At 42.5% G+C, this 22830-nt stretch overlaps 1 protein-coding gene across 10 annotated transcripts in view; it reads left to right on the top strand.

The window, feature by feature from the left end:
* add3a (adducin 3 (gamma) a) overlaps positions 1–22830 on the top strand; it is a 108752-nt gene that overhangs the window by 66575 nt on the left and 19347 nt on the right. For 4 of the 10 annotated variants that reach the window (XM_085277453.1, XM_085277450.1, XM_085277452.1 and 1 more), the window contains exons 1-5: positions 1862–2263; positions 6647–6891; positions 18773–18911; positions 19493–19644; positions 20454–20534. In XM_085277453.1, coding sequence (XP_085133579.1) covers positions 6697–6891; positions 18773–18911; positions 19493–19644; positions 20454–20534 — 567 coding nt within the window. In that variant the 5' untranslated portion in view covers positions 1862–2263; positions 6647–6696. Of the gene's footprint in view, positions 1–1861; positions 2264–5227; positions 5291–6646; positions 6892–18772; positions 18912–19492; positions 19645–20453; positions 20535–22830 lie in introns of those variants that run through there. The other 6 variants (XM_085277454.1, XM_085277451.1, XM_085277446.1 and 3 more) reach the window with 4 other exon arrangements.

The following is a 22830-nucleotide window of genomic DNA, read 5'->3' as shown; positions in this document are numbered from 1 at the left end:
GCATCCATATGTAAATTTGCATTTGATGTGAAGCGTTGATCTTTTAAAAGCAAACATTAGAATGAATGACCTGGTTGACAAGTTGTTGACATCTTGGTTGCCTGGATTGTTTGTTTGTCTTCTGCATGGATGGCTTGTGAATTGGACTGTATTCAACTATTGCAAGGGGAAATGTGTGCCATGTGTTTCTCTGGTGGTTAAGTCATCTGTGGCTTAGCTTATTCCCCACTGGGGGGTTGAGTTTGTGGTCTGTGTTTTGCAGTTGTAGAGACTTAGTCTATTTCCTGCTTTGATTGCTCAACAGGTACAGAGCCGGAAGATGCTCCTTCAGCTGGAGACTGTGCTAATGTTCCCACTGTATAGCCTGTTAACGTGTACCGAAAGGCAACATTCGCCTGTTTTCTTTTCCCTTTAAGACACTTCTGTTTATCATTCTGCTAATCACTTTTCGTCCAAATGCTTAGCAGTTGTTTTAAGGCCAGATTTTATATTTTGTTCAAGTTCATAATCTGTATTGGTTTGCCATTTTGTTAATTGTACCTTTTGTGGCCAACCATCATATCAGTGTCTTCAATGGACAATACAGGCAACCCTGACAGTCTGATAGCGACCAAACAAATCACAAAAATGTTAGTTTTTTTTCGGTTTTAGGGGTTTTTTTTGGGTGGACCACCATATACCTCTTTGTGACCAGTTTCATGTAACGACAGCAGTTAACTTTCAGCAACCACCCACCAACTCATTCAGTCTCCAACTGGTCTCTAGGCTTGTGTGATTGGAGTCTGTTAAAGAGTCTGCAAGATGTCTGACAGTGTTAATATGAGAATAATGTAGGGAAGAGTTGATGAATTCGTAAAAAGTGTATGGGTGTATTGTGAACTTCCTTTTGCATTCTTAGTGCACACAGCACCCACTTTTTAAAACTCAAAACACACTATCTGATGTAGTGTACAACCTTTCACAGCGTCCTAACCTGATTTTCGTCACATTGTTTGGAGTTCATGCATGAAAAACAGCTTTGGTGATAAAGAGAGACGGAAAACCAGAGGACACATTTTTCATATTCCTCACCAGCATAGAGTGAAGAAAGAGAAAATGCTTTGAGTGCTTTTGAGCAAGTTTAGGGAGTGTAGAAATACAAGATGTCGTCATGGCTTCAAAAATGGCTTTAGAGATACAATGAACAGCAACAAGTATGAGAAAAATGTATAGGCGAAGTGAGTAGGGCCACAGACTTGCAGAGAGCTGTCATGTGACAGATGTATTGACAGACGGGTGACTGAATTATGGCATTAAATGATACTTTTTAACAATGTTCTTTTGTAAGGCTGTTGGTATTTGATTTTATCAGAGAGCCAGATAGCATTGATTCAATGGGGCAGAAGTGACAGTGAAAGCCGAGCAGTTTCTGCTGCAGCAGGTTGTGCGGCTGCAGTTATGCTGCTTCCAGCCAAACTAATAAACACTGACCTTTAGTACAGTCGCCCAGCGAGGGGGGGAAGGACAGCAGTGGGTGTGAATGAGAGACATAAAAAGAAAGCGAGCGAGAGCGGCTAGTGGAATGTGAGGGATGTGAATGGATCAAAGAAAAAAAGAGAGGAAGAAAAAGGCTAGACTAGATGGAGAGAGAGAGAGGGAGAGAGAAGGCAGTGGAGGAGGGGAGGTGTGATTAGTGTGTGAGCCTGAGCTCTGATTGGTCAAAAAGCCTGTATGTACGCCTTTGCCTGATTGTGTGTGTGTGTGTGTGTGTGTGTGTGTGTGTGTGTGTGTGTGTGTGTGTGTGTGTGTGTGTGTTTTTTAGCCAGTGGGCGGGGGATTAAGCTTGCATCACGTGGTCGCTTTAGCTTCTTTTCTACACAAACACACGCCCCCATTCACTGAGGGCACGCACATTCACAGATCCTCTCACATACACACTCACAGCTGTTGATACTTCTCTATCTGATGAACGCTGGAGCAGCCAAGACGGGGAGACTGTAAGAATCTGGGAGAATCTGCTGTCTGCTGGCAGCTTCACCGAGGAGCATTTATATGGAAAATCTGCAGGGACGCGTGGACAGACTGGTTTTCTGATCGCCGCCTGGTTATTCGTATCCCGCTCTTTCTCTCTCGTCTCTCCCGGCTTCTTTCTGGGACTCACTGGTGGAATTTGTGCACGGGCACCAAGCAGCAGTGAAAAACAGAGACATGTGTTTTGCCTCAGCTGCCTACTACTACTCCCCATTCTCTCCCATTCACTGACCACGTAGGAAATAAACACAAGGTTGGTTGTGCTTGCATTATATTTGTGTGTCGGCTGCTTGTGTCAGTACACCTGTTTGCATATTTTGTATGTATTCCCTCTGTTGTATGGACGGATGTTTTTGTTTCATTCATCCGACTTGGGATCTGTTTTCTGCTCCCACTAGAACCCGGGGCATGACTCCAAAGGTTACTATCCAAAAAAACGATTGGCAATTTTAGGGGAATTCCATGTCAGTGTGGCTGCCAGGGCGCTCAGGCATATAGACCTCTGCACTGTAAACACGTCTGGCAATAATAGTGCACTGAGTGTGAGCACCAGAGAAGATTAGCTCTGTGAAGGAAGATAGCAGGGAGTGTTTTAGAATCCTTACAGATGAAGTATAGAGAGAAACATATTAGACTGAATATATTTGCAAGTTAAAATGCATTCACAGTCACTAGTCGTTGCTCTAAATCAAGATTTCATAAGAAACCATCAGCTTAAACTGATAGCCAGGCATTACCCTGTGTCATGGGTAACGCTTGCTGCTGGCACAGTGATGGATTCAAGAGGAGCTTTCCTCATCTCATAGCAAAGCCGCTGGAGGATCATGTAAGCTGCTGAGCTTTTGGCTCAAACATTGTCCTTCAGTTTCACTGCTAGAGCTCTCACGCAGGCGTGTTTGGACAGGGAACGCACCTACTTGTCTCTGTGTGTTTGGGTGTGTGCATTAGCAAAGTTTACGCTACAGGTCACTGTGTGCGTGTGTGTTCGCGCTGCTTTTTGCAGCACTCGGGGATATAATTAGCGGCGCACAGATTCTTTCCTGGTATTGTTGTTATTAGGGTTGTAACACAGCCCAAAAGGCAGTTTGTCTATTTTTAGAGGTGGCAGAGATGTAGGCAGGCTTGCTTTTGAAGTCCATCTGCCCCAGCACGATAAAGACAGTAGCTGCATGCATGTGTGTGAGTGGAGAGCCCGGGCAGTGTCACTCGGCATTTTAGGGAGTTTTTGTGACTACATATGTTTACTCATGGCTTCTTGCTTTACTCCTGCCTTTCTAGCAAGTTTGCATATTGTATACGACGAAACATCAGAGTGAGATGGATAAAAGTGAAACAGAGCAGAGTTAAAGGACTGGAGAGAGGTCTGTGTAGGCTTCTAGATTAGCCAGCTGTCATCAGATGAAGATGGAGAGTTATGCCTTGTCTCAGGCACTTGCTCTCCATTTCCAAATGTCAGAAGTATTAGTGTGTAATGGATGAGTCCTCTGTCTTAGAGATAAACATCGAGTTCCACTAATGGAGGCTGTCCACAGAACCAATTCAAATACAAGGAAGTGGTCAGTTGAACTGCAGCGAAAAGTCACAAACATGTACGCATCCTTAATTGTCCTTTTTTCTCGTCTATCTCTTCTCTGCAGCAAATATTTTCATACTACACATAAATAAGATTTGACATTAGGATGTAACGAACTGTAAAGAGTTGCTTTGATGTATTTTGGCCGAATAAGATATTTCAAGTCATTCTTTTAGCACTTTAAGTTACTTTCTGTCATTTTATACATGAAATAACTTATTAAATACAGTTGTATTGTACAGTTGGTTTTTATGCCTGACCTCTTATTCTTACCTGATAGTTAAGGCCAAGCTCAATTTTAACTCGCTGCATTTGTTATCTAACTAACTAAAGTCACATTGAGCATTCTGTGGTTCGTAGCAGTGATTCGTGGCACTGTTTTATAAATGGGAACTTTTTCATGGACAGCTTACCCTCAGATGAAAACATGTTGTCTGTTGGTGCTTCTAAACGTGCAGATGGGAGGAAAAGGAGGAAAAAGAGGAAGGGTCACTAAAGGTCTTGAGGTTGTGCTGACCTCGGGTGCTGCAGTCACAGTCTAGTGCACAACAGTAAACACAGCCCACCTCATTTATCAGCCATAGAATTGTGAAGTTTACATCGACTGCAATAATAGCGTTATCACGCAATGCCACACTTTAATGGCCATTGCCTTTGTAAATTCCAGTCTTTCACTGAACAAAGCTCAGTATAAACTGGCATCTTCAGTGGGCTGCATTCAAAAAGTGTAAGCATCTGTCATCGAGCATGAAATTAAGATTATAAATGTTGCTGGTGTAATGTGAGGATCGGGTTTCATTCTTACTCGGATTAATTGTGCATTCTCTCAAATGCGCACACACACACACACACACAACCACCCCCACTGCTCCAAAAACGTCGATTCCTCTGGATCTGAACAGACTGAGATGATTCGAGATGAGGACAATGATCTATTGACAGAGACTGGGGGAGGTGGGGGTGGGGTGGTGGAAGTTCATGCTGGGGACTGCTGAAGTTGTGACAGAGCAGGGATGGGGTGGTGTATTCAGGCATGTGAGTGTGAGTGGGGGGTTGGGGGAGTCGTTTTATTTTGGTGAAACTACAGCTGTTGCATTCAGCCATGCAGAGATTCCAGTCAGCAAACTTTATGCGTGAGCTTCTACTGTCAATCACACCGTCCTTAAATGCATTTCTTATTTACACATCTGTCAAGTTTCTCCCACGTGGTATTCCTCAGAATACCTGCAGTCGAAGATATAGGAAAAGCTGTGGATATAAAGCACGAAACAGGACAGCACAGCAAATGCATCTTTATACAAGTCTTTATATCAAAGTCCTGCTCTCAAAACCTTTTGTCTTGGGCTTTTGTTGATCAGGCCTGTGTAAAGTTGTTCAGCAAGCAAAACAGTGCGGGCAGGAGGATGAATTCAATATCATGTTACATAACTCTGTGCTGCCCAGCTGCCTTCAGTTAAAGAGGATTTTACTTTTTGGGAGGCTTTTATTTGTTTTTATAGTATAAATCAGAGCTATGGCAGGGAGATCAGGCAGACAAAGAGTGGTTTCCTGAGTCCTGGATTCTTAGAGGTAAAGACATATAGGAAATACTGATGTTTAATGGATATTTGAGTAAACACACAAATGGAGTGTTTTTTATTTCAGCCTCGGGGTTCAGGCTTCTTCCTGAAGAGAGAGAGAAAAACCATAAATCAGTCACACGCCAATGTGAGTGATGAGTAAGGAAAATATTGGTTAATTTGTCATCCATGTGTGAGGAGTTCGTTAAACTTTGTTTTGTGTGTGACTCTTGTCTAATCTCAACCACAGTTTTAATTGGCGTTTGACCTGAATGAGTGGCTTAGTGGCATGTGTCAATCTAAATCACCGCTCAAACCCTGCTGTTTCTTATAGTGTTAAGCTAAGATGACAACGCTGAATTGAAATACAGGAGGACTCTGTGCTGGCACAGGAACCTATACATTTTAATTCTGGTGCTGTCAGATGACTACTGCATTTTAAAAAAAAAAAAAGAAAAAAAAACTTCGGATCTATTTCCTTGAACTTTTTTTTTTGCTGTCATTCCTCTGTTGTCCAAGCCAAGACACCATCTGGTAGCCATCCCATAAGCTCCGCCTCTTCATGATACACCAGCATCTTACTATTTGGCACTGTAACTGCAGCTGCGTATGCTAACAAGGGCTCCTGGAAGATGCAGTGTTTATTTATTTTAAAGCTCTGCTTGCATTTTGTTTTTTAATCTTTTGTATTAGTATTTTTGTTTTGACTTTATTGGCTTTGACTCTTGGCCTGAAAGCAAAGCGCTGAAGTAATTTTCTATTGTTGCATTTACCAATTCCTGCATCCTGCAAAATGCTTGTCATGCCAGTTGACCTGAGAATGAACAGTGGGAGTAAACCACCTCAGCAGTCAAGGTCTTGGATGTCAAAACAAAATTCCTCCCGCCCCCATTTGTATGCTTTGTTAGTTGATCTGTCAGTGTGACCTAACCAAGACCTACATGTAGTCGTGACTCAGCAAGCGAATGACATGAACTGCAGGATAGAACTTTTATTTCCATCAAACCGAAGAGTAGCACCTCTATGGTATAGAGATAACAGGGACTTCCTTTTCCTGTTTATGATACACCTCCGTGTGTTTTCATCTGATAAAAGAGAGGTGGTAGGCATGCCATTTTCTTACTCATCATTGGTCTCGTTTATGCTACGTGCCTTTAGCTAATTTTAAACATGACTGTTTGTTGGCATTCAACTAACTTTCATTGAAAAATATTCATGTTTAAGAGCGACAAAAGTATAAATCCTGTGATCGATACATGGCACATTTCAGCTTTTGCATTTTTCCTTACAGGCTAATCTGACTTAGATCTTGATGCCCTTTTTATTTGCATGCTACACCTTTTCCTGGTATATTACCACCCTTCATTTTACGTGCATAAAAACCACAAACACCCTGAACAAATATTCTTTTAATTTAAATGTTAAACTCTCCTTGCTTGCCTTTTTTTTTTTTAAAAATTGCTTCATATGTGTCATGTAACATGTCAACCTTTCTGCTTTTCAGGTGACAGTCAGAGTGGCAGCTGTAGAGCAAGCAAGTGAGGTGAAACAGGCATGAGTGCGGACAGCCATCAGGGGGTGGTGACCACCCCTCCTCCGCCTGGTGGAGGTACTAAGGAGCGCTACTTCGACCGTGTCGACGTGAATGATCCGGAGTACATCAGGGCCAGGAACATGTCTCCCGACCTCCGACAGGACTTCAACGTTTTGGAGCAGAAGAAACGTGTCACACAGATACTACAGAGCCCCGTAAGTTAAGAGAAAAACACATCATTTTGTTTCTTTTTAAACACGTAAATGTCAATGTTAGTGACCCCTTGGTGCAAATTTAGAGACTGAGCAAACAATTTTTAACACGTTGAGGTTTTAAAGACATCACTAGTGTACATTTGCCTACTGGGGGATACTGCCTAAAGGGGAGCAACCTCTAGATGGATAGACAGAGCTTATTAATCCCACTCCGAGGAAGTGTATATGTTAAAACACAAAAGATATGTCACAGAGTTTTTTTGTATGTACAAAAAGTGCAGTGTGACTAATAATAGATACACTGAATATTTTCTTTTATTAGGTATTTATCTTATATAGGGTATTGTAGTGTGCAGCCTCCACTGTCTCATACAGGTGATAGGTGGTGTTGTCCGTGAAGGTTATTAGCTCGGGTAACATCCTTGTCTCACAAATAACCTCTGTGGAGTCGAGGAAACAGAGCCGGCCTTATTCACCAGTTTATTGAGTCGTTTCTGGTCCTGCTTCATGTTGCCACCTACTTGGCAGACAACTAGATAAAAGACTGCAGAAGCCATAGCTGTGTCGTAAAGGACCTGCACACCCCAGAAGACCTCAGCCTGCACAGAAGATGGAGCCAACATTGGCCCTTCTTGTACAGAGCTTGAGTGTTTTCCAAGCAGTTCAACTGTATCAACCAACACCTTAAGTGGCTGAATCCTCCTTTTACACAGTGCAGGGCAAATGTGGTAAGCAGCCCATTGACGGACATTTTTGAAACGGATAATACATTTCGGGTTGCTAACTTGCTGATGGGCCTGATTATGGAGCATCATGGTTACAAACAATGTTTGTAGTCGAGGAAGCTTTAAGCTGCAGGATTGGAGAATCTACCGACTGGCAAAAAAGCCTATCTTTGTGGGATTTATATGCCCTGCTCATATCTGCATTGTTCTTTATATTCCACGTTTTCAGATTTCTTGAATGCATTGGCTATTAGTCTCCAACTATAAACATGAAAGTAGATGTCAGCCTATTCATATTTCTGTGCCCCCTGATAAATGAGCTGTCTGTTTTACCTGTTTGGTGCTTGCTGGAACTTCCTCTTGCCTCCCACAACTGTGAACAAGATAAACAGATGTATTAAATGTCTAATACTTTGCCAAAAAAGAGTAATGTTTTTTTTCCTCCAATTTAATGGAGAACTTGTTTAAGCAAAGCAAAGGTTTCACCTCACTGACTAAATGTTTGTGTAATCGGTTCCCTTTTTTTCTCCTTTGTGTCAGTTATTATTCCCTAATCAAGGGGTTTCAAAATAAGTTACAGCAGTGAATGCATCACATGTGCTTGTGCGTTCATGCTTCCCTTGGTATTATGACACCGACTAAAGAATCACAGCAGTCAGCAGCTGGCTTTGCTCAAGCTTTAATATAACCACAAGCTGCCACACCCTCTTTCAAACTTACCGTTGAATCTCTTCAAGTGCCCTCCCACTAAGAGCACTCATGTTAGGTCAGGTTTTTTAAAGTAAACAACTCCTTGACAAAAATCTTAGCAAAGACAACTAATGTTATCCGATTTCCTTTCCTTGGAGGTCTGAATTCTTAAGAGTTACTGTTTTATGGTGCAGTTAGATGTTTGAGCCTCCTGGCAATCGCACACTCGATTTTTATTTTTATTTTATTATTTAAAATAATCGTTCATTGTTCTGGAAAGGTAAAGCACCGTGATATCTTATCTGTGCTGCATTTTATTGTTGGCGCCAACTTCAAAATGTAGGGTGAAGATTGTGCAACACAAGGAAACATTCAAAAAGTTCAGAATCACAGAAAGAAGTCGTCTTTTTTTAGCTCTATTTTGCACGCATATATTATTTTGTGGATTTTTGAGCATAAAATTTGTTTGCAAAAATATCCCAACCGTCCTTATTGAGAAAACGCAAGTTCTTGTAAAGACAACACACTGTTGTCCTATCTTGCTATTTGTATTGTGCCCTTTGAACAGTTGCATCACTCTGTGTGGAGATTTTACAACAGGGCCTTTCAGCCTGCACACTGGCGTTATTTACTTTGCGATATTGACTCAAGGCTGGTCTTTAGCTGAAATGTTTCACACTGTTTACGAGGGGACGCAGGTGCAAGGTGTGTACATGTGTCAGTATGCATTTGTACTTGGGATTACTTTAAAGTAACAAATACACTTATTAAAGAGTATGCACAGCAGCAGGCTGTGACAAATCAGCAGGCACAGACAAATGATAAGACTGGGGACAGGATAAAGTTAGACGTTACACATGCAATGAATGATGCAGATGCAAAACAACCTTCTAGAGAAGGAGAGTGATTGTGTACAATCCAGGAAGTGTCTATGTGGGTGATCAACTCTGGGTAGTAACAGCTTGGTGGTTTGACCCGTACTTGAGTGTCTACATTCTGCACATGCTCAGAGTGGTTTTCTTGGCGTGCCGTATTTTGTGCCAGATGTCTGGAAGGGCAGTATCGCTGCTCCTGATCCAGGTTTCCACTTGATCCTCTGCTGGTATCATGTGTGTGTCAGAGAGAGAGCGGGAGTACCGCAAGTAAGCTGTAGGAGAAAATGACTGTCTACTTAAAACAGGGCCCTTAAATGCAGACAGTTTGCTGCAGGGCGTTCTTGATCCAGAGCCGAATGGCTCAGGCCTTTTTGTGCTATGTCTCTAACTTCACTGCTGATACAGACGCACTGATTTAGATTACTGAATTAATGGCAGAGGAGGTCGGTGAGAGAGCTGCCTGACATTATAACACCAGTGCAAGCAAAACTAAACTTTCCAAACTAAAGGAATCTACCACGTTGACATGTATTTTCAACATGTCTATAAATGCTTAATTATAATTTTCAGCTATTTTTCTCATGTGGACATTTTTACACCAAATACTTTTTAGTATCAATCTTGAAAAGACATATTTTTTCCACTTGTAATAATTTTTATTATTTAACATCTGAACATCGCAGGTTACCCTTCACTATTATTTGCAACTGCATCTAACTGTGTGTGTATGTACTTGTAGCTTTGCCTGTGTGCTACAGTGGTATGTCTGTATGGTATTCCTGCTTTATGCGGTTTTGAATTTGAGCCAAATAGCTTTCAGTCAGCAGTGACAGGTGGTTCCCTTTGGCTTATATAGTGTTTGCAGCCCGTACACGAAGACAGTTAGTCTCAGTGCTTCTTTATTCATATTCAGCCGTAACAACAATAAGAAGTGTGTGTGTGTGGCACCAGCTGGACACAGGCTTATCTCCATTTCTGTCTTCCTTCTTTCTCAGTTTGCACTTTTTCATTCAACTACAGCAACCAGCTGTATATACTTTTTTTTCTTTTTTTGCTTTCCTCATTTCTCTCTCCATTTTTCTTTCTCTATTTGTTTTCATTCCAGTGTTATGGGTCTAGTGGCGGCTCCAGATTACATGTTTGTATTGCTCCAATGGCAGGTTGTATTTAAAGCTGGACGAATATAGACTAGGCAGGTCTGAATCAACTCAGCTGACTTGATCCACTTGCCTCATTCATTCAGCTGTGTTTACATTTAAAGTCTAAAGTCAAACCTTGAGCTGTTCAACATATCCAGCTATCTACTGTAGAGCTACAACTGTGATTTTTGCTTGTGTGCAACAATGACGGGCATACCAGCAGTGTGACAAAACGGAGATGGCTGAAAAATAATGACTCGTCCTGTTGATGTGATGACGTTATATTTAAAGCACTTAAAGAGAGACACGGCCAGGTTTCGCCAGTAGCCTTAAGATAAACAGTAGAACATGTTTTTCCGCTATAGAACTTCTTGTTATTGTGTGTGTCAATTGTCTGAAGAGGGAATTGAAAAGGAAGATCTTTCTACTTTCTACTGTTTTTTGATGATTTTTGATGAGTGTTTTCTGTGACATGCAATGATTAGAATTTTGTCGAGGTGGCCTTTGAGCCTTGGGGTGGTTTTTCTGTTATGTATGTTTGCAAGGAGGATTTTGGCTAAAAATCCACGCTTCATTTTGTCATGGCAGTAAAGCCTCTGTGTTTCCCTCTAACTGCTGAGAACTAGGTTGACGTGACTTGATTTGCCACTGTTGGTCCAAAAGGTTAAAATGCCATCAGAATGAGATTAAATCAGACCAAATTGAATTGGAGTTGTGCCTTCACACGCTGCTTCCGTTTTCATCGTCATTGCCCGTCTTGTTTTCTCTTGTGTTAATACCCCCCCCCCTTCATCTTCCCCCCACTTCTCCACTTCTCTCCATCTTGTGGCACAGACTGTTCATCACCTGCAGAAATGATTTACTGATGCCAAGCGGTAAATTTACTCAGCCGTATTTGCACTTGTCCTGTGGTTTGCAGAGGAAGTGCAATCCCCCTGCATGCACTTTCCAGAAAACACAAGTGGATAATTTATGGTGCTTTAGGTTCTGCTGAGAACCCCCTCGTGTGAAGCAAATGTCATGCCTGCTCTCATTTACGTTTTTTTTCCCCTTTTCTTGTTGTAGTCCTGAAGGTCTCATTTGATAGAACATTAGTGGCTGAACTCACTCCAGAGACTCTTTTAAAAACCACCGCCTTTCCTCTCAGAGCCAGATCTTGGCGGCTGTGTTTCAGTTTGGCATTTCACAGGATCTTTTAGGTCTTGAACTTCCAGCCGTGAAGCAGCGCCCTCAGGATAACAGAGCAACACGCTGAAGTGTTACATCCACTTTGTGTAACCTCAAAAAGAGAGAAAAAAATCCACTGGGTATAATCAAGTTTCTCCATATGGCAGCTTAAATCAATATATATATTTTTTCATTTAGAATCAGAGATAGAAATGCTCTAGTCAACATCCAAATTACCATGAAATAGCTGCATGATACTATTTAAAACTAGAGATGCACCACTAATAGTGACCTTATGACGCTAAATAAAAGTCGACATATATTAAAAGATTCCACTTCTATAGTTATATTCTTCAGCTAGAGTAGCTTTGCATGATTCAACTCTTAGTCCATCCCCTGTCTAAAACGAACTGTTTTGGCTCCATTCTCTTTAAGGGCACCTTCTTTTTAACCCAGCTGGCTTCTGATTGGCTGCCCCTTGTAAACATAGGATTGGACTGCTGTGTTCAGAGCCAGAGACTATGCAAAACCTGTTTGCTCTAAATGCTCGGTTCCAAACTGAAGACCGAGCTTTGGTTTTCAAATAAATTTGTGAAAATATGGTTGTATGGCCCTTTAAATAAAGTTTCTTGGAATAAAGTTGGTCTAGAACACAGGTGTCGAACTCCAGGCCTCGAGGGCCGGTGTCCTGCAGGTTTTAGATGTGTCCTTGATCCAACACAGCTGATTAAAATGGCTAAATGACCTCCCCAACATGTCTTGAAGTTCTCCAGAGGCCTGGTAATGAACTAATCATTTAATTCAGGTGTGTTGACCCAGGGTAATATCTAAAACCTGCAGGATACCGGCCCTCGAGGCCTGGAGTTCGACACCCCTGGTCTAGAACGTCTTTATGTGAACATTACTGCAAGGGGTTCGATATTGTGTGGCGTTGTACTTTCAGGTGAGTGATGATGTGCTCCAGGATATGTTCTCAGATGGCAGTTTATGTATTATGAAAGAAGCTGGATTGGGTACAAAAATTGTTATCAGCAGATCTTTTTAATGCACAAAAAGACACTCAAACACTATTGATGGTTGTTTTCATACATCGATAAACCACCTTGTTAGATTGCAGTCACTAGAATGCATTTCCTCTTCCCAATGTTTATTTCGCTGTCTGTAAAGTGTATCATCCTAGAAGACAGTAAGGGGTTTATGTCGAGTACGTGAGAGAGATGTTGCTGCCGTTGCTGTTGGGGACAAATTCTACTGGTGCAGGCTCAGAGGTTAGATGAGGAGGAATCAATAGCATTGGTGAGCTTGCAGGCAGGCAGCTGTATGCTTTGTAACACTGTCACGTTGGTGGCTTGAAGGAAAAGCATTGTGCTGACATAACTGTAGAGGCTATGTCTGAAATTACAGGCCTCACCTGGCCTGTGCTTTTCTTTTCTTTTTCTTTTTTTTAGATAGATGCAGTTTATTACCAGCAACCCTGAAATTGCAGGTCATTGTGTTCCTTCAGTTTGGCTGTAATGCAAGGCTTTTTATTTTTTCAAGGTGAACGTAAACCTAACCTGTGACGGTAAATGATCCCAAGATAGTTTGTAGAAGACACTACATTACTTGAAACTTAATGTTCATCTTTTAAAGTTTAAAGCAGTAACCTGTTTCGTATTGCACTCAGTTAAACTGTGTTGCAATGACTCATAGAAAACTGTAATTTTACATGAAGACATGAGGTGTGTGTGTGTGTGTGTGTGTGTGTGTGTGTGTGTGTGTGTGTGTGTGTGTGTGTGTGTGTGTGTGTGTGTGTGTGTGTGTGTGTGTGTGTGTGTGTGTGTGTGTGTGTGCGCGCGTGTGAGGTAATGGTGAAACTATCGGGAGCAACACAGATTTCTTTGATGAGCACAAGCACAGACGTGCAAGGTCGACTTTGCTCCAACACTCTCATTAAAAAGTCCCGTCTGTCTTTTCCACAGGATGACATCAACGGTTTAAACGTCACCTGCATCTGCAACACCAGTTTTAACAGAAACGGTGGAATAGCACCAAAAATATCTTTCTCTACTGGTCTAATCACACAAGACCACACAAGAACATGGTTCAGTCAATCAGCTCAAATATGTGCATGAAAAAGCTCGATATCAGCCAACTGTAATATAAAATAAATGCTAAATTAACATAACATAGACTGGATTCTAAAGATCTGAAACTCCATTTGTGTTTTCCTACAGATACTCAGTTTGATTTTTCGTTTTTTTTTTTTTTTTTTTTTTTATATTCACCACCCTCAGGCTTTTACCCTTCCACTGAGAAACTGGCCGAGCTCCAGCCCTCATGTCGACTTAACATTCTCAGCAGCGCTGCAGTTCAATTTTGAAAGATTGGCTGTTGGCATTTTGGAGCAGCCATGAAAACACCTCCTCATTTCTCTGATTGGATCGTTTTGTTTTGTTTTTCCTCCAGTAAGTGGAGAGACTTGATTAGCCTGGTTGTCTGTTGGTGAGTTTGGTTCACCAAACTCACCTGACACCCATCCCCCACATGTCAAGGTTGTCAAGGTGGAAACTGTATTTAAACGATGAGCAGGTAGAGCACTGTGGCTAAAAGGGAAACTTGACATGTGACGGTCATTTAGTTGTTGTGGAGATGTGGAGGTTTTGCTGAATATTAATGATACGATCCACTTTTTGGTCCCTGGATTATTCTGTGGGAACCTAATCCCTGCTGTCATAATCTTCTTGGGAATGGCGAAACATAAATTGTAGAGCAGATGCCTGTGTGTGTGTGCGCGCGCGTGTGTGTGTGTTGCTATGCCCATGTGTTTTCTGCCACTTGATTGGCACAAATGTTTGCCATTTGAATCCATGTACTGAACAGGTAATTGTGCTTGTGTTGTAAATCTAAAGCAACACAAGAACCATGACTGAACCATGTTCTTTTGGGATGACATTTTTCTTTTAACAATGAATAGCGTGTGGTTCTGTGGTTTCTTTGTGGTTCCAGTAAGCTCTATGAAGCTATTCAGCTTGTTATTTTGTTTTCTGGGTCTGCAACTCTCTCACATCTCTCTTGTTTCATCTTGCTCATTGCCTTGGTCTACATTGCTGAACATGGTGGCGCATTCAGCTACTGAAGAGTCACACGGAAACTGGTTGACAAATTAAAGGAAAAACCAAAGTCCTTAACTCCTACAGTGTGTTGATCTAGCAGCTCTGTCATGAGAGGCATTTTGCTGGAATGTTTTGTGTCTGCCAGTCCCTGTAGAGAAAAATCATGTTCCTGGAAATCATTGCAGTGTTGGAATGATCAACTTTACTCTTTGAAAGAACTGTATCCTGTTAGAAGTGGTCTCAAGGGACATGGATGGATTTGATGATCAAGAAATGATGCCAATCGTATTCTCTGCCTTTAAGCTGTGTTCGCAGTGAAATGTTGACCAGGGATCAGAGAACGTGAATTATATTCTGTAACTTTAAGTGACTACAGGAGAAATGACCCAAAGTGGGCTGGAGATGAGATAAACTTTACTCAACTTCCAGGCAAGCGATGGAAGCAACTATCAATGAGAGCGCAGGAAACAGCTGATTAATAAATGACCTGGTAATAAATATGTTAGTGTTACCTAGGCAACTGGAGACAAGTGACTGCAAAATGGAATGAGTGAATTCCAAGGTGGAAGAATATTTATAGTCAATAGAGTTAAACCCTGTAGCTTTTTTGATTGCACTTGATACTACTTTCCCTTTCATTTGTTATGCATCTTGTATCCCTCAGCACTTAATGAGAAAAGGTCAGAAATGCAGTATACTGGACTTATTATCAGCGTAGTGTCCAGGCCCACAACTCTGGTGGGTATGTGCTAAGTGTTTAAATAGCTAAATGTTAGCCACTTCTAAGGAACGGTAGAATGTCAATGTCAAAGGTTTAACTGTACCAAATGATGGGATTTCTGCTCATGTTATGTCATCAGTTTCACAAGAACAACTAGTGACAAGCTCGCAGTTTGAGATTAGAGAGAACTTTTAGGCACAGACTGAACTTTGTAGTTGAGTCGGGAACACGGATTCTGCCGCAGTGATACGTTTCTGAGTCACGGCTCTAATTTACTGTAGGTTTAGTACAGTGACTTTAATGTCAGTCTGATTGCACAACAGTCTCCGAAACACTGACACCCAGAACAACAGCAACTTAAAACAAAGAAGACCCACCACTGTCAGACATCCGCAGCAGACCAGTTGCTCCAGCAACCTCACCACCAGGGATGGAGGAATGTCTGGCTGTAGTTCAGAACCAGCAGTGTCCTGACGCAGGGGGTTGATCCACATTTAACGACAAAACATTCGCATAACACTAATGGACTCATCCCAGTGTGGTGACTGAAGGGCAAAAGAGGAAGTTAAGTGTCAGTGATGTTTTTGTGCACTAATGCAGCTCCACTGGGAGTGTGTGGACTGTTGCATAAGTACTGAAATAAAGGTATCAATATTGGATGTTTTCCTACTGGAGGCTTCATTGCTCGGAAAAAGGGTTTGTGGATTCATTCAGCTTTCTTGCGGTGCTCTTTTCTTTCCAGAGGTTTCCATCACTGGTGTTAAGTTTCAATCAGGACTTTAAAGAGGCTTCATAGTGTTTTTGTTATTGTCAGTGATGATGGCAAGTTCAATTGGAGACAAAACTAAAGATTTTAATGATTTACCTGATAGACGGAAATGTAAAGGTGTATGAGATGAATAGATGATGAAAACAACTAATTGATCTGGACAGATGTGTTTAGAAGAGACTGTGTTAAATGGCACATAAACACTAAGAAGGAATAGAAGTCAGTAAAGATGTGTCAAACACTTCTGATCTTTTGGTTTTAAAATAAGTTACACAAGTTATTTAAACCTTAAGTCATACATGCTAACAGTATCTGTGATTTGATAATCACTTAGCTTTAGCTTGATGGTATATCAGTAACAACTTACCTTTTATTTGCAATTACCTACCTACAACACCTCATTGATGAGGCTATTTGGATGACCAAGGTCTGCTAGGAAAAGGTAGAAACAAAAGTTGAAACCAAAACAAACGATAACACAAAATAAACTCTTGCTGATCAAATCAAATATCTCAAACTCAGACTGTCGGACTTTACCTGTCGTCGGCATGTGCTGTATAAGAACATCACATGTGTGATTAAATGCCGAAACCCACACGTACTGGTTACAGCTTTAGTAAAGTCAGCTGGTAGAGAGGTGAGAAAGCCCCCGGGGGAGGTTAAAACCTTACAAAGGTTATCTGGAGATACAGATGGGTTTATTACTTCATTTGCTGTTATCTATACAGCCTAGCTGAATATTACCTGCAGTTTTAAACACCATCATATTTCAAACGCTAACATCTACAATAGGATTTATGACTCGACTTGATTTATGAGCACTGTGAGAAAGATGCTTTACCCAGTACTCTGTATTATGTCACTCAATCAGCTGTGCGTTTATGGGGTCTGCATAAGAGCTTGTTAGCATATACTGTATCGTGTCTGTGGACTCAGCAGATGACTGGACAAGAGGATTAGCTACAAACTAACTTTCTCCCAGTTACACCAAGCAGCCAATCAAAGCACAAGCAGCGAGCTAACCAGACGAGCAACCTTTCCGGAGCTTGTTGTGTATCTAGCCAATCTGGGCCCAGCTTCGTAGAGCGCTCTTAGGATGATTCAGATTGACACCCAAATAGGATGTCTAATCTGTGATTAGCACGTCTCCCACAATCTTCCTGTCTTTACTCGCATTCTTCCTGTCTCTTTGAATGTTCCCACATCTTTTTGCTCTTTTATCTCTCTGTCACTACTAATCTACTCCTTTCTCCTCCCTCCTATCTTCATCTGTCTCGCCATAGTCTTAGTTTTCTTTGTGATATTGCCTCACTTTGAGATTAATACACCTGGATGTCCAGTTTCAGTGAAATGTTTTCGTTTTGTGTGTGTGTGTGGGTGTGTGTGTCTCCCAGTTAAGCTGCATAACACCTGATTAAAGCCCCCTGTGTTGAACGTAAATGTAACGGAGCGGAAAGGCTGATTTTGTTTCCACAGTGTCGTTTTTTAAAGGAAGGAAACCTTCCTCCAAACGGACAGAGCAGTGGAGCCGCCAAGGGAAAGCACACGATTAAAAAACTGTATAATTAAAATATAATTTATTATATTTAAATAGTTAAAAATGCAAAATGAATTAAACCAACCTTGGCCAAGGGGTAACACAATAAAAAGCAATAAAACACAACATCAACAGTCCAGTGGCATCCGCCACGATATAAAAGTCCAAACGGTGCAGAAACCAACAGGATTGTCGCCGTCCTGTCGGCCTCTTCATTCTGATGCCAACTAGAAAAAGGAGAGGGGGCCAGCGGCAGTCACCATTCTTAAATTCCACTGGAGGTTCGTCTTAGACGGGATGAATCGGGACCTACCCCAGATGGGCAGAGCTCCCAACTCCGCCCACCACTGTGTTGTGCTTCACACGCGTAGCCATAGACTCGCCGTCCCGGGGACATAAGGCGCCATCCCGCTGCCTCTCTATCCCCTGCCGTGGGCCTCTCTCGGCGAGGAGCTACCTCCCGTCAACACCAGCACAGACCTCTCCGCTCAGCTCCGATCACTCCCTCCAGTGCGCGGTCGTCCGCGATCTCTGGTCTCGTTCTCCTTTGCCGCACGCCTTGGCCAGCTGCCTATAGCCGGGCCTCTGTGCCGCTCTGCGCGGCCGTCGCCCACACCGGTTACCATGCCATATCTCTCCTCCTCTCAAGCCTTCTCTCAAGCTTTTTCTCCCCCACTGCTCTATGGTCTGCCAGGCCCTCTTATTGGCCTCTCTGGGATCTCTCGCAGGTGTGATCAGTTTACTATCAGGTAGGGGCGGAGTCTTTCCAGGACAATTTGACAATATAACGAAAACATGCAACAACATAACCACTGCACAAAACATGACCAATACATGCAATATAAAAACTAAGTAAATACACTTCATATTAAAATATTAAAAAGGTAAAACAACAAAACATGCAAAACTTAAATAACTTGTCCCTTTCCACCCCGTGACATAAAGGCTCATTTTTATATATGGAATAAAAATGTTTGTTTTTGTTTTGTTTTTTAAACGAGGCTTGATAATGTGCTAAAAGTCACAATGTGAAGATTAACCGGTAAATCCTTTTTACTGTTGCTTTTCTTAATTTGAGGGTTAGATTTGTAGTTCTTGACACATTACGTTCTCAGTTGGCTCGTGTCCCCTCTCAACCTTTTGTCTTTCCCTATCTTTCTCAGGCTTTCAAGGAGGAATTGGAGAGCCTGATCCAAGAGCAGCAACGGAAGGGGAACAACCCCACTGGCCTGCTGGCCCTCAGGCAGATCGCAGACTTCTTTATGGCCAGCACAGTTGCCGGTTTCAACACTTCCCCCCTCAGTAAGTGGTCACTGTGCTCGTTACCCCAGACAACCAGACACTAACACATGCCATCCGCGCCCTGGGTGCAATAACTTTGAACTGCACTGAAAAACAAAAGCACAGCCTCAATATTGGAATATAGGAGATCTATACACAAACATGAGCTTTGTGTGCTTAAGGGCATAAATACTCTTAGACATCCCAGCCCCAGACTCCGGAAAAGCCGTGCATATTTCCATGGGTTTTGATCCTTTGCAATTTCTGTCCAAGAGTCCCATATGTGAAGTCAAAGCCTTGGAATGCACAACTAATGCTAAATTAGACGTCAGAAACTGTGTAGCCTTTTGGTTTAGCTAATTTTTTAAATATTGTAATTAAAGACAACAAAAGGCATTAAAGGACTGAGTGCTGCTCGCATCACCCCACTGTGTAAATTAGGATTCTCATGTAGAATCAGATACACCATTAGATACAAATCCAGATGCTAGCTACAGATGTCTGGTCCTGAATGGTTGTCACTGATATTAATACCACCTGATCCGCAATCTGCATTTTTAACATTCCTGCTCCCCCTCCTCTCATCGTCCATGATCATTTAGGCCTGGGGATGGTCACTCCCATCAACGACTTGTACGGAGTGGAATCCACCACGATGGTGAAAGGCGAGAAGCTGACACGTTGTAAACTGGCCAGCCTCTACAGACTGGTGGACCTGTTCAGCTGGGCACACTTCGCCAACTCCTACATCACAGTAAGACACTACTCCAAAAGCACAGATGTACTGGAAATTCCCTATTATCTATCTAGTTCATAAATTTTACCGTCTCCTGTATTATTTCCGGGTACAAACATTGAGGGTCTGTTTGCAGAGAAAGCTTTTATTGTCATTTCAAGGGTGTTTCAGTCTAACAGTAATTGTCTCGAGGTTACAAAAACATCTTTAATATCACAACTTAAATACCTGGCTTGTCATTCACAACAAAGATTATTGTAACCTTTGACTTTCTACAGAAAACTGATACTACAGTTCAAAAACTGTCCACACAGACTTTCAGAATGTCCTCTACTATTCTATGCCTTTGTTTAAATGCTATATATTGCACTATTCTTTTTTTTATTTAAGTGCCGTGCAAAATTCCCAAGAAAGTCTAGTAGTGATGACTTTACAATGCCTCAATGCATTTTGCAATAATTTCTTTGTGACCACATCAGCTGATGGCTCAGCTGATACACTTCTACACATACAAATGGCTGTCTCATATAAGGCACGCTATCTGAGCCACTTTAGACTCCCCATAGTGGTTGGACCACGGCAAACCACTCTGCAATCCACTTCCACCCAAGTTCCTCCATTTCATGCTGTATCTGACTCCCTGTTGCCCACAGAAATGTACAGGGAGGTTGCTGGCAAGCATGTTTTAATTGCAGATCTGACTGTTTAGTCCATATTTCAACTCTTTCTTAATGCTTTGTTATTCTAATGCAGTCCCAACTTGGGTCTGGTTAATTTTTTTTCTAACTAAAAGTAACCTTTAGTCCTCAATCTGTGTTTTCTCCTAGGGCCGAGTCAGTAAAGAACAAGACCACATCCTGATCATCCCCAGAGGACTCTCATTTGCTGAGGCATCTGCTTCAAACCTGGTAAGAAACACGAGCCACTGTGGTCTCATCCAAAGACAGTTTTTTAACTACAAGCTCTGCCTGTTAATTTAATTTCTTGCTACAAATGAAATGCATCGTAAATGTCTGCGTCAGCATCCTTCTCTGTGTAACTGTGCCAGCATTACATTGGACTGTAATGGCTTTGCATTTGCTTTACTCAACTAGCGCTCTCCCATTACCAGATGAACTTTTTTCCAGTGCTTTTTGGTCTTCTCTGTGCACGAGATCCCACCGTCTCTCTCTGACTGTCCCTTTTGTGTACGTGTTTATCATGTTCTGTGTCACCGGCACCTCTCATGTTGACATTAGCCACTCTGTTTCTCTGTCAGCAAACACTGTAGGTGGTTCAGTCTGTCCGTCTCCCCAGTTTCAGCTGTGCTCGACATACCACGGCGCTAAATGTGCAATAATGTGTTTAAGAGTTCGTTGGCAACCTCGTTACCTCCCTCTGTACGTTTCAGCTCCCTCTAATTCACTTTCTATTTCGGTTTGTCTCCGTTTTGTTTTTCTCTTTCTGTTGCTCTTGTCTCATCAACATGTCTCATCCTGATTGTCGGACTTCTGTTTATTTCTGCTTTTTCCATTTGACAATTTAAAAAACAGAACCAGGGTTCGCCTCTGTGTAGTAGCTGTGTTGTACTCTCCTACTTTGTCTTCGACACCTGCGCAAACAGATAAAATCCGGGATAATATGCTGCAGGTGTGCTTCTGCAGCCAGATTGTGAAATCTGTCAGCACCTCGCTGACAAGCTGATTTCACTTTTTGACCTGCGAGAGTGGTTAGAAGGTAGTAATATAAATCTCTGCGCCTAACTTGCTACTTCCTGATAGTAAAGCCTCGTGGGTGGCTGAGTGGTTTGAACATGTCCTTGTTGAACTCAGTCATTTTTGAGTCTGTTTTTAATTTAATAGGGGTTTGTTTGTCTTTTTTGCTTTAGTTCAGCACAGACACTGTAAACTTGCCCTGAAAATCTGCTTTATTTCCTTAAAAGGGAATAAAGTGCCAAATTGCTGATAATAATTTCAGACAATAAATTCTCTTTGCAGTACAGACACAAAACAAGCGTACCTACCTGAAACCGCCAGAACAGACTCTCTTCACTAGGGTAACTTTGCTGCCTCAAAAACCTGTTGCTGCAATAGTTAACTAGTTAGACATGGACGTTGACATGTCTTTGATTAGCACACAGAAATAATAGTTCAGTACTGCAACAAAATAATCAGGATAAAACTTGATATTTATTTATTTACCAATAGCAGTAATGCCAGCAGTATTTGGTTCATATTTATTTTGGTTCATTGGTTCCCATCTTCAAGAAAGGGGACCAGAGGGTGTGTTCCAACTACAGGGGGATCACACTCCTCAGCCTCCCTGGGAAAGTCTATGCCAGGGTGCTGGAAAGGAGAGTTCGTCCGTTAGTCGAACCTCGGATACAGGAGGAACAATGCGGCTTTCGTCCTGGTCGCGGAACACTGGACCAGCTCTTTATCCTCTCCAGGATACTTGAGGGTGCATGGGAGTTTGCCCAACCAGTCTACATGTGTTTTGTGGACTTGGAGAAGGCATTCGACCGTGTCCCTCGGGGTGTCCTGTGGGAGGTGTTGCAGGAGTATGGGGTGTCTGGCCCATTGCTACGGGCCATTCGATCCCTATACAACCGTTGCAAGAGCTTGGTTCGCATTGCCGGCAATAAGTCGGACTCGTTCCCGGTGGGTGATGGGCTCCGCCAGGGCTGCCCTTTGTCTCCGGTTCTGTTCATAATTTTTATGGACAGGATTTCTAGGCGCAGCCAAGTGCCGGAGGGCTTTCGCTTTGGTGGCCTCAGAATCTCATCTCTGATTTTTGCAGATGATGTGGTTCTGTTGGCTTCATCGGGTGAGGGCCTCCAGCTCGCACTGGAGCGGTTCGCAGCCGAGTGTGAAGCAGCGGGAATGAGGATCAGCACCTCCAAATCTGAGGCCATGGTTCTCAGCCGGAAAAGGGTGGAGTGCCCACTCCGGGTCGGGGATGAGTTCCTGCCCCAAGTGGAGGAGTTCAAGTATCTCGGGGTCTTGTTCGCGAGTGATGGGAGAAGGGAGCCGGAGATCGACAGACGGATTGGGGCTGCAGCTGCAGGAATGCGGACGCTGCACCGGTCCGTCGTGGTGAAGAGGGAGCTGAGTGTAAAAGCGAAGCTCTCAATTTACCGGTCGATCTACGTCCCTACCCTCACCTATGGCCACGAGCTGTGGGTAGTGACCGAAAGAACGAGATCGCGGATACAAGCGGCAGAAA

Source organism: Mchenga conophoros, linkage group LG6, assembly GCF_057382185.1.
Source record: "Mchenga conophoros isolate Kocher_MC1m ecotype Shallow Benthic linkage group LG6, M_conophoros_male_GT1.1, whole genome shotgun sequence".
NCBI classification, from domain to species: domain Eukaryota; kingdom Metazoa; phylum Chordata; class Actinopteri; order Cichliformes; family Cichlidae; genus Mchenga; species Mchenga conophoros.
Note: the sequence above shows the minus strand (reverse complement) of the source record. Positions and strands in the feature narration are given on the sequence as shown.